Consider the following 13,015-nt stretch of genomic DNA (forward strand, 5'->3'; position numbering starts at 1 on the left):
CCGTAAATGTCAATGAATTGAAACTACTCTGAATAATTATTATAATTAATCTGTTTTGATTTACTTTTTATTTCTTTAAAACTATAAGAGTTGCAAAGTTTAACTTGAAATCCCCCAAATAGGTAGTGCCTTTATAATAGAAATCAAAGTAAAATTATGCTCAAGATGAAAAAAATTAACTAGTTCGATACAGTTACAGTTACTATGTATGAATACTTGTTCTATTTAACTAGAAATTTTAACAGCTTCTAATCAATATCAATTAACCTGGGGGCAATTGATCAGTGACCGACATATTTGACAATTTAAACATGTCCTCTTACATTTAGTAATTTAAGCACTTGTAAATTAAAAAAGAAGCGTGCATGTTAGGATTAATTATATGATTCTTAGTTATGTGTAGTAGTCACTTGAATTCCTTATACGTTTATTTAATGATCAAATCAGCCCTGATAAGGATTTCAAGCAGCTATCAAACAATCATGCAGTGTGTCGCAAAGGCGATGAATTTAGGTGTATCCGACTTTTTAATCGCAAATCTCAAGTGGGTAAGCCTTGGGTAGCGATACAATTATCATCGCCTCAGCAACTTACGATATATACAATTTATCAGCATGTATCAGTGAAAATAATGGAAACGCATACAGATAACAGTTTAATTTGCAATTTAATTACTTCAAGCGAAGACTTTCTCATTTTCACTGACACACGTTGTCTTAGTAAGTGTAGCATGTTCTCGTGCATAGGAGTTTTCGTCAAACTCATTAATGAATTCGATTATGTCGTGTGGAACTGCTGATATCAATAGATCTTCTATCGATAGCAACAACTCCTCAGTAGCCTTCAAATAATGTTTACTCTGTTTTTAGTAATGGATTTATCAAACAATTCTTCAAAACAAACCACTTGAACATGAGTAAACCTTATAGTAACAGCTGGAGATACAGCGACATTTCCTCGTTCTATACACGAACCAACGCGTATATTCGGCTTAACTGTTTAGGAGTCTTCTAATATAGTATTTGAGTTGAATAGTATTGGAGGCCAGTAGACGCGTGGTGGCGTGTGGAGAAGCGGTACTCACCAGTCGCTCTGTTCGGCGCGCTCCTCGGCCCGCTCGAGGTCCTGCTCCATCAGCACTAGCTTGCGCGCCACCTACCAGCCGAGCGTTAGTACACGCCAACGCACACACACACAACACTAAGCTACCGAGCCGGGCACCGCTCTCGACGCGCTTCGCAGTGCAGTGCTACGTACAACTATACAAGTGTCCAACTTTGTGTCAACGTTTGTGTTTCAAATACAGATATGGAAATGTGCACAAATGATTGTTTTTTTTTTTAGTTAATTTTTTTAACGAAGTTACCAAATGAGTTAACAATAGATTACTAGGTGACAAGTAGAAAGTTGTCGACAAAATGAAACCTTACTACCATAGTGTTTGCCGAGCTCTTTCGAGACTCGCACTTTATGTTAATGGACTTTCGTCCGTAGCAGGTGTGCACGTATTTATCAAGTGCAGACATTTGTAAGTTAAGTGCAGACATAAAGATCCGGGTGATGTCCTGCTAAAACTAAAAAGCAAAGCAGTGATTCGGAGCTAAAACACAAACAACAAAGTCAGCAAGGATCACACAAAGCAGGGGCTGTCGAGAGCGGTGTCAGAACTCACATAATTAAAAAATAAACGAGGGTTGTCCCAAAACATTTAGTTCTAAAATATTACTTTTTTCAATAAAACATTATTAATTATCTAAGTGCTATCTAGTGCATTATCGTATTCGTTAGGTGATGTGTGCGCTTGCATATGTGCGGCACGCATACGGCCAGTAATTCTGGTGTAATGCGGTGCATATCTGAAAACGAAAATTGCCCTATACCACACATATTTCCTGACATCCTAACCTATAGCCACGTTTAAGTAATACACACACTGAAGACAGAAGTTTAGTCGACACATGGACATGATAGTTAAACATTTGCATAAGAAATATCCATGAAATGGGGCAACCCTTGTTTTAGTCGGCTAGAGAGCAGCGACGCTCGAGTGCGACGTCGAGGGTCACTGATCTGCACCGTGTCCTTATAATTAAGCAGTGCTGCCGGCCCAATCAGCGCGAGCCGGCACCACCGTATTAATGTCATGACAATGCAAATTAATTTAATGTCCTGTTGAGCAGCTTCCGCCTGGAACGCGACCTAGAATGGGCATGCAATAAGAATAACAGTGAGAGCCGATGTTAGAAATACCTATGTAGGTAAATCGGGTTACTGTGCAGAATGTTAAGAATGCAAATGAACAACCATGCAGAACGGAGGCGAAAACTTGCAAAACAACGCGTCGGGACCACTGCGCTAACGACCAGTATCGCGTGCCACGCCGAAATAACAATGTCCGAGCGAGACGCGCAAACTATTCGTGCCATTCTTATTTCGGCGTGATGTTAGCGCGGCCTCGCGGCAGTGGCCCGTCGGCGCTATGGAACGGAAACCTACGATTCGCCGGACTCAGCACGCTCCTCTGCGCGCTCCAAGTCAGCCTCAACCATGGCCAGCTTACGAGCAACCTGGAGATACCACACTACGTTAAACAACCAGTAATCACAGCTTTATCGACACCAACAAACATGTATGTCATTCGTTAAGGTTTAATGTCTGTCACGGCGTAGTCTTGAGCAAGTACACCCTACTTATATGGAAGTAATGCTTATGTAACGACATATGCGACGAAGGAGGCTAGTCCGCCATATAAGGCGAACCGAGCAAGATCAGGCGCGATACGATTCCTTCTTGGGACGCTGACTTTTACGACTGCCTTCACTTCTCCACGCAGGGTCATATGTCAGGGGAATTAGGACGTATTATTGGCTCGCTAACATCTGGCATCAACGTATGATGAATACGTCTTCAAAGGAAACATGTCGTAGATGGATAGCAATATCTAATCATGAAGCGATAATACACCACTTTCGAGAATCATCGCTCTGTTTTCGTGACTATTTGCTCAATGACGTAACGAACTCGAAATCAAGCTCACACGAGTTAATTTGCAGGGTTTGGTTAATATCACTTGGAAAATTCACACCTCAACATTTAGTAGGGAACATTTTGAATTTAATTTAATAAAGGGTCATTGGAGGAAAACATATGTAAAAACAACAATGGAGTTATTTTGAAAAACAACACTGTCAGTAAATAAGGAAACAACACAAGTGTTGATATCAACTTCGCCTTTGATTCGATTGACCGAATATGGAAGAATGGCGATGCGATTATTCAAGACGATGCAACAGATGGCATCTGTATGAAATATTCATTACATGCGTATTGCAAGCAAGAAAAGCCAAACCAAACGACATCTAAACTCCCATATAAAGACCTCATCGTATTTCTTGTCGGCTTCCTCGGCGAGGAACCTGGCTTCCTTGAGCTGGTTCTCCAGGGCGTCCATACGCTCTTCATCGGCCAACGACCTGTTCTCGAGGACCTTACGGGCGCTGAACCACGAAATACAACTTTAGTACATGATCGAATGGTATCTTAACGGTGGGGGCGTTGTCAAGGGTAACCCATTTGTTAGAAGACATGCAAGTAACGAACACGCTAGAGAGGAACACATAAAGCGACAAACAACCTGGAACCGGACAGCTGAAATATAATGTGAACCGAGCAATAGTGAGCTCATCGCCGCGGGCAGCGATGTTTTAGTCTATCGCCCGTTTCAATGTAAAGTGGCAAACATAAACCCACGACGGGATTTTTATTTGCTTTAAACGACTCTTTCTATTCCGAACATTGCATACTGGCTAGTCTTGCTAACTGATTTCGATACGGTTCTCATTAGGAATTTTGTTTACTCATCCTTATTAATGGATTGCAACTGATCATTCGAGTTATTTCAAGCTTCACCAAAACTTTACCGTCTGCAATATTCGGAACTTTAACATTTAAAACCAGACAATCCAGATGTCTTTTATATGAGCATTTCGTTGTATTATAATAATTATATATTCTAGAAACTAGATTGTCTGGTTTCAGAATGTACCTAAATCTAATGCAGTTTGTGTTATTACCAATATTCTTATCAGCTTGACACCAAAACTCTTCAAATGTATTTATCAGACCGTCATTATAAATCGATTGCACGATCATATTGTCTTTCAACTACATATTAATTATGTCATAGATTAGCTTTGAAATAACTGTTATCTTTTAATGGAAGTCTATATTTAACGCTTCATAAGTTGAGGTGCCACAGTAATATGAATATTTGAATCATCCCTCCGTTCACTGTTGCTTATAACTTAATTATCACGGCACGACTAGGGTGCTAAAATATGTTAATTTTAATAGTACAGAGGGCGACGTAATAACACGTTATTGATGAACAGAAGTTTCTCACTAGCATTCACATTCTCACAGGCAATGATCAGAGCTAGGATTGTTTAAATCGCCTCGGAATGGTTCATGTAGAAGAAGCTTCGTTCGACGGAGTACAGGAGTATATTATTGGATTTTGACGTTGGACAAGCATTCACCTCTTCGTATTTCTTGTCGGACTCTTCGGCGATGAGCTTGGCCTGCGACAGCTGTGCCTCCAAGATGGCGACGCGGTCGTCCTCCATATTGGTTCGATTCTCCAACGCCTTCCGTATTCTGGTTAGTGCGGGGTCAAACACATGCGTGTTATAACATCGATAAAACACTCGTTATGTGGTGTATGTGGCTATTTTGATTTAATACATCCCTTTGGAAAATCATTTATCTTCATCGTCTTATTTGAAAATAAGCGATTTCCAAATTATTTGAAAATTGGCTCATGGATTTAAACAAAAACAGATTAGGAAAGAAAGATTCGTAGAAACAGTTGTAATACTCAAGAATATGGTGGTTATGGGCGTAAAAATAAAAACAATAGAAACAATCATGCACACAGTTATATAAAAGTAGAAATATTTACAACAAAATATAAAAATAGACGCTCTGTTCTCTATTGGTAATCCAATTTAGCTGAGAATTTGAAGAAGCCACTCAATACGTCGGTACAGTATGTATGTGGGTTCAATGTCGTTGGCATATATTGCTACGGCCGGATTGTTCAATCCCTCCCATATCAATTTATCACCTAAGGTGATGTAATGTTTACGAATGTGATTACTAATTACAAGTCAATGTACTTAGCACTGAGAAGTTTCTTCAAATTCAGATTTCCTAATAGATTCATTGTTAAATGTAGTATTGATCTAGTGTCAAACTTACAAAATCAAAAAAAGATCATCTTTAGGCAAAAAACTATGTAACACAGTCAAGGATTCGAACCTAGACGAGTATATAATGGAGCAGTCTAGGGTTATTTGTATACGTGCACTCATAACGAGTGAGCGTAACATCCTATATCGTTCATTAAATGAAGCGGGCTTGTGTTATGTGTCGGACTCACCGTTCCGACTCATCGGCAGCCTGGCTGGCCTCTGAGAGCTTGGCGGTGGCGGTGGCGAGACGCTCCTCGGACCTCTCGAGGTCCTCTTCCAGCAGTTGGATGCGTCGGTTGAGGGCAGCCACTTCGGACTCAGCCTGTGTCACAAAAAAAAACTCAATCAATATTTGTCTAAAATATTTTTTGGACTTCTAACAAAATTCCTATTATTTTAGCAGCCTTGTTGGAATCCAAAGGTGTAAAAAATACTGTAAACACTTAATCTAAAACAAAGGGTCGAAAGGAGACTAAATTAGTTCCATCAAACATTCACGCTTGACATATTTGTAATCTCTGAATTCGAAGAATTGGTTATGCTTAGTATTAGCCACACAAGTAGGATTATAAGTTGTTCATAACTATTTTTAGAAACTGCACATGTTTATAAGTACCGACAGTTACATAATTCCAATATCTGTTTATAGGTTTTGAATTTTTGATATCAACATAATCCGGAACTAGATTAATTTGATACGAGTAAAATTAGATTTTTCACTAAAATAAAACTTATTTGTTGGTTTCAAATGTTACGGAAAATGTGATATAAATATAATCAGTAGAATGGAATGTAATATTGAATAACGACTCGTATTCTTCAAGTTTGTGCAAGCAACATAATAAATACTTGAATATTCTAGCATTTGAGGTGTCCAAAGTTGGTGACCATAACACAGGTACTTTTGGCCGTAAGAATGTCAATGTACAATAGACATTGTTAAACGTTGGAACACTATACGTGTCGAGAATAAAGCACAAGGCATGGGGACACATTTTGCGTTACTTTATTTATATTCAGTCGCTGCACGCTCATGACATCACGCGTCCTTGCCGCGAGGAAGCACACCCGAGTCCCAGTTTCTCCTCCTTTTATCCTGTGTCGTCATCAGTGCGTGGCAGCTAATAATAGTCATGACTAGCCTCGCCAACTAAATCAACCTCATTCTAATACATTTCTTTGCATCACATATTAACAGCAATTATTCGAGTCAGTAAGTGTGGACTCATAAAAAGTTTATAAAAACTTCCATTTCTAACGTCTCGATCGACAAGAAATATATAATTTCGATACATATTTTTTGTTGGAGCACAAGACAAATAGGTGTCCAGTCGCGGCTATGTTTTAGAGCAGTAGTCTAGCGTCACCTTGAACTTAGAGTATAATTCAAATTGACGTTTACTTGAGTCTATTTAAAACCGGTGATTTAAGCCTCTTATAGAAAGTTCGTCGACCTTTCGTTTTTGATCAATGGAATTCAGAAAGCATGGGACATCATTTCTTGTACTATATTATTAATGATTGTTCCACGGTAGGTGGACTTTGAACTCCACAGGTGCATATTCCCTTTACACAGTTTACTTTCACCGATAACCAAAACATATTGTTTAGTTTTGTAGGATCGGTTAGGGCGGTGGCATTGTGTCTATTCAAACGTGGAATACAAAAGACTAGCCCTTGCAAGCTCAATAAATTGTAACGCAACACCGTCACGCGAAGGGACTGTCATTTCGGATGCCATGTTGGGTGCAATGAAGCTAATTCATTATTGTTGGTAATTCCCCACGCAGTTTTGTTACACCAAACATTTTATCTATCGGAGTACCTAATGTTTCACGGTATACAAGGACATTGGGAGCGAGTATCTAAGTAAATGAGTTCTAATTTTAACAGGCTATTTAGTATTGTTATGGATAGATGTATATTGAATGGTTTCCTTAACACATTTTTGTATGCGTTTTGTGGAATTTATGACAATGCAAGATTTCCTCAAACGTTTCCTCTAAGCATTATTTTTAAAATTGACCTCAACTATTTATGTCACCTCCCAGTGTTAGTACACGCCTACACTGAGTCACAAAAATGTTTTTAACTAAACGTTTTCTATTTACAATTCTAGAAAATCATTTGTTATAAAGTTCGTTTTTTCCACGTTCAGTAATTACTCTTTCACGCTATCTCAATTTAACGTTTCTTATCATCGTTTTGATACACTTAAGACGATAAGACGAGTAATGTTCTACGAGATATCGCTAGCATAGCGCAGCATAGATACGGAACACTCATTAAGGAACGTGAAGTTAGTGTGTCATCAATAACCTATTCGAACATACATGAGGATGAAAACGTTCAATTGTCAAATCATCTATTTGCAGGTGTTTATGATCTATAGGAGCATTACTGGCTTGTCGAGTTACGTCATACGACGATAACGGCGAGCAAGTCGGACACGCCTTCGCGGCGCCAGCGGTCCTTCGAGGACGTCCGAACAACAGGAATGTACTAAAGGGTGTTAAGCTTCACGAATCCAGCCGGCTCGCTCTACATGTGCCACTAAAGACCGGTATACGACCTCCAACGCAACCAAACCTGTTACGTGTAACAGAAACCGGCGCACACCCGAGCACCAATAAAATTATGTAAAGACACATTTCAAGGAACCTTCAATCCCCAATGTCTCATAAGAGTAACACTTTTTGGGAACAACACTAAAGTCGACGAAAAGGAACCGTGTTCAACGCAAAGAAATAATTATTCGCCTTCTCTTTCTAGGAGATTAAACCGAGATGAATCCGAAAGAGAGGTCAATATGCGTACGTTGCTTGCACACCTAAGTATGGCCGGACATTACTCACTATAGGTAGATAGTACAAGACTACTGATAACTCTCATATTTTGTCCCAATATGAATCCAACACAAGTACACATTGAAACCAACAATTCACAAAATTCACAGCACAATTTTAAAGCACGTTTCCTTACTTCTTCTCTCCGCATAATTTCCACTTGTAAACGTTTGTGATACTCCTCGCATTCGTCCTTATATTTCTCCATTTCCTCTTTTGTCTGGCGCATTTTTCTTTTCAAAACGTCCAGAATCGTTCCTTGCTGCATGTTTGTCGTCATTTTGATGCACTTTTGTGTTTAAATTGAATGCTTAAATGCTAAAAACTAGAGACACCTCCGCTCTACTCGCGAAAATGCCAACTGACTGGCCCCGCTCGTTATTGCCCCGTATCGTCGAGATGGGCACGGCACGAATGAACACAGCCGGCAAAGAAAATGGCCGCCACCGAACCTAGACGCTGCAACTTTATCGTTACTGTGCTAATTAGCTGTGTTTCTGACTTATAACACTGACGAATTAATCAGTTAACGATCACGAGCTATTTATTCGAAGTATAGACACTAATATTTCACACAATTAGACATTCTCAAATGACTTTGACAGCGAAACATGAACAGAAACGTCACCCGCGCGGACACGACGATCGCGATAAGCACAATCGACCGTACTGCCTGCAGGGCAAGTAGCTCCACCTGTTAGTGTTCGTCGGAAACTACATCCTGTAGGGTCACAAGCGGTGTTTGGGAAGAAAGCCCAAAAATGTGGGATGGGCGAAACGGTAGAGTGACCTTATACAATAAACACTACGGAAGTGTATTTTTTAAATTTAGTGTAGGGCTATTACCGCTTTTGTATTCGAATCATGGGAAACTTTTATTTGAAGACTAGCATGAATAGGACGAGCTCGTTTATTTTGAAAGAGAGGTAGACCCAATGAATTGGCTTAATCAAATTGTCAAATTGTTGTAAATAAAATAATGAAATAAAAAAGTAAATACTACGAGTTGAAAATAAAATAACAGCGCCATCTAGTGCGAAATTTCGCAACTAGCGGGTGTTGCCGGCAGCCAATGATAGGACAGACGAACATGAACAATTTACACAAGCTGCCGAAATTGTATGACGTCATTTGGAAAGTATGTGCCTGTTTTAAATTCCGTTAAGTAACCGAGCGATTGCAACAAAAAATACAAGTCGGTAAAACAGTAAACCGAACCTACTGAGACGAGGCCAATGATAACTAAAGTGAAATTCAGGTATTAAACACGGCCAAATTAGACTTTTGCACTACACAGGTACTAGGTAGCCAGATTTTATGCAATGCTATGTTACTGACTACGTAATTTCATCGATAGTTCGTACAATCTTCTTGAACACAATTTTTCTTTCTCTAAAGATGTAGACATATTGTTACAATATCCGACCAAGTGGTACCCGTCGTTATGCTTTTTGAATACAATGGATATGAATAGATGATTCTAATTCTCGATTGTTATTTTAATTTTATGCGACATTAAGTGAGCAATAACCCCAGCTAAGGTGACTCATTTTACATCAGAGAACAAGCACAAAATATGTGCACTAATTTTATTGACCTTGCCGTTTTCAGCTTCACGGTATGCGGGATCTTTTATTCTTTAGAATCTGTCCTCTTTTTGCTAACGTGCAAAAAACGCGCCGACTTCAATACCAAACTTTTCTATCGCATCGAAACTGAATCATTCGATACGAATAATATTTACACCTATATCAACTTCTCTTTAATCATCCTTTACATTAAAAAGCACGATGCATCGTACTCATTATCTCAATTAATCTGCATTTCGTAACCAACCAAGTTAATTAAAATTCCTGCAGCTGATTGAGAAAGCTCATAAAAGTCAAGGACCATATCCCCTAAATGAGAAGATTCCTTATTTATACTTGGTAGAAAGTTGGTCATCTGTCCGTCACTGACCATATGGTCAATGTGTGATAAGTTATTGTACCTGAAGGTTACAGGCGTACATATGGGCAGGCGCGTGATCACGGCACATGTAATTACATACCCCTGTTATGATACATGAACTACTCTAAATAGCTGTGACGCATATGGACATATGTCAACTATTGATAGCTTGCGTAACTTGTAGGCACATTATATACAATCATGATAGGCAGACAGTAATGAAATAGGTCGTTTGAACTGTGGAATCTCGATCTAATTAACACTGGTAGGTCGGTTTTTAACGATGTTGAAAATTGGAAATTAATTTACTTTATGAGCACTTAATTCGTTTTTATGAAATATCATATTTATAACGCTTGTTCTGCCAGTTGGGCGTTGGTAAAGGTATCTAATGTTAAAATAACAAATAGATGATTAGAGCACACACAATTTTCTAATTTTATGAAAAAAATTAATCATAATCAAATATAATATAATAGGAAATCCGATTTGATTAAAGTTATAGAATTCAACGACTTGTTTAATGACAATTTCAAACAAGTTTTTGTTGAATTTCTAGAATATAATTTTACTTATTGTATGAATAATTTTGAATGACATAACAAGCCGACTAATGCTGTAGCTAGGTAACCGGCTGCTATGACGTATATCGTGGGAGCTGGTGACTTTTTCCTAAAAAATTCGTACTTCAGACAACCCGCATTAGGCAAGCGTGGTGATTAATGCTCAAACTTTTTCCATGAGAGAAAAGGCTTTGGTCAGCAGTGACCGCTGACTGTTGATGTGAATTCTTACAACGAAATATGGCTTAAAGAAACAATTCAATATCGAATAAATGGTATCATTTCACACGTCGTGTATAAACTGCTGCAAAACAAAACTGACACAGTAACATGCATGCAATACCTGTGAGTAATCATCTATCGAAGAAAAAGTTGGCCAAATACGCATCGAACACGAATTCCTATATTATTTCTTTTAAAATATTGCATTGAAACAAGACATTTGTCAGTTCGTAGTTAGAAAAACTATTAAATAGCGTGATATTGTTGTTGTATTAGAGCCTGTTTTCTTAATATCTGATAACGTTAGTTTAATTGACACTTATTATACATATAGAAGATGATATATCAGCCAGTTAAAGCTTATAGAAACGTACTCAAAGGTACTCTGAGTATCTTAGTTAAGACTAAGGAATCTCAAAAACAAGCATAAAGAAACGTTAAACCAATATTTAGTTCAAAAAAACAGCAGACGTGCAGTCCAATTTACATTAATACAATTGAAAGTTAAAACCGGGCAACAGACTAGTTTTTACATAGAATGACTAATTGCAATTAAGAACACTTGCATAATACGGTGATCAACGTATTTTAGCTTTTACCTATTCAGTCACACTCAATATTTGGTGTGAATCTGCCTCTCAATGTAATTATCGTTTTTGGTAAATCTGAATAATACTATAGCTATTACTTGAAAGAATGTATGAAACCAGATTTCAGATGAAAAAATATACAAGGCGGATATGAATGGGGCTGTCGGTAAAGGACGCCCTAGACCGACATAAAACGACCAGATTGACGATATATTAAAGAAGGGCCAAATTAAAAACTACCCTTAACCGACGAGCATGCATGAAAAGACTGATGAAGCGAAAGAGGTATGTAAGAATCGTAGCAATTGGCGTTCCATTGTCTCTGCCTACCCCCATGGGAGACAGACGTGAGGATATGTACGTATGTTAAACATGTAATCAAATAAACGAATGTAGAATAATAGATCCAACAAAGTATAATCACGTAGATTAAGCATTAAAAACTCAATTATATCACATCGAAGCGTGAAAAAACGAGAAGTATGTTGTTAAATAACTGACGCCTGTCTATTTGCAATTTTGGCAGTAATTACCTATGTTTAACAAGCTATATCACGTACTGTTTTACTTGGATAATTTACTTTCCTTTTTCTTAAAAAATATTATATGCTTAGTTATATCTACGTGTGATTTTATTTAAGTTCCAATTACAGTTAGTACGGTTTTCGCGAGATTGTGGTTTCTTTACATATTTTAGGTGTTTTGAGAACAGTACAGTTACCAATTTACCATCTAAATACGTCCAGTAGTATTCCGTAACTAAGTGACAATCAGCGTTAACGATTTGTGTACTTTAAACTAAATTATTATTGTATTACTACCAAGTGAGATAATAACAAAATGGAATCGTAAACAGACTGCTCGACATCCGTGTAGGTAAACAATTAAACATTAAAATGGGGGAAAATCATCCAATGACTTGAGAGCTTGTCAGACTCTTACTGACTAAAAACCACCCCGTTCCTTCTCCTGCTTTGAGCCGGAGCCCCGGTAACCTGTTACGTTGTATTCATACGATACGTTCTCGTATCAATTGAAAATTTTACGCGTTGTAATTACGATTGCCCACCGCAACGTATTGTTCATGAATAATTTAGAAAGTTGTAAAGAATAGAATGTAATATCACGCGGAATGTAGAAACGTGCTAACAATACTTTTATAGACTTAACAAGTCAGCACTAACACGGCTATTGACTAAACCTAGTGTTCTTGGCTTATTGAACTCTTAAATCAATAATTTTGGTGTTATGTAAACTATTCATTTTGTCAAATAATTTAAGTATTGATTACTTATTTGTCGTATCGTAATAATATCTAATTAGAATCCGTTATAGTGAAGTAGTAAAAGGAATAAGAAAATATAGCTAACAGGCAAAATATTTGAACCATAAATAACACAATCTTAAATTGTATAGTGAATGTAAACGTGGGAAGTAAAAACTTCAAACAAGATAACCCGATAAGCAATTGGATTCAATCAGAAAATAAGGGCAAGGGCCGACAGCTTAAGGCCACGTGCGTCTATCGACAGCCACGACATCTAGTGGCGCCATGTGTAATCGTCCGAGTAAACATGTCAAATGGAATGTCG

The 13,015-nt window shown here is 38.0% G+C and overlaps 1 protein-coding gene across 46 annotated transcripts in view; it reads right to left on the minus strand.

The window, feature by feature from the left end:
* The window catches only part of LOC118273938 (tropomyosin-2), a 34,584-nt gene that overhangs the window by 10,641 nt on the left and 10,928 nt on the right, over nucleotides 1-13,015 (minus strand). For 16 of the 46 annotated variants that reach the window (XM_035591196.2, XM_035591195.2, XM_035591203.2 and 13 more), the window contains 3 exons: nucleotides 5,441-5,574; nucleotides 3,380-3,497; nucleotides 2,497-2,567 (listed from right to left, as the gene is read on the minus strand). In XM_035591196.2, coding sequence (XP_035447089.1) covers nucleotides 2,497-2,567; nucleotides 3,380-3,497; nucleotides 5,441-5,574 — 323 coding nt within the window. Of the gene's footprint in view, nucleotides 1-1,084; nucleotides 1,857-2,496; nucleotides 2,568-3,379; nucleotides 3,498-4,538; nucleotides 4,657-5,440; nucleotides 5,575-8,234; nucleotides 8,812-13,015 lie in introns of those variants that run through there. The other 30 variants (XM_035591207.2, XM_035591202.2, XM_035591180.2 and 27 more) reach the window with 9 other exon arrangements.

This window comes from Spodoptera frugiperda, chromosome 3, assembly GCF_023101765.2.
Source record: "Spodoptera frugiperda isolate SF20-4 chromosome 3, AGI-APGP_CSIRO_Sfru_2.0, whole genome shotgun sequence".
Taxonomy (NCBI): Eukaryota; Metazoa; Arthropoda; class Insecta; order Lepidoptera; family Noctuidae; genus Spodoptera; species Spodoptera frugiperda.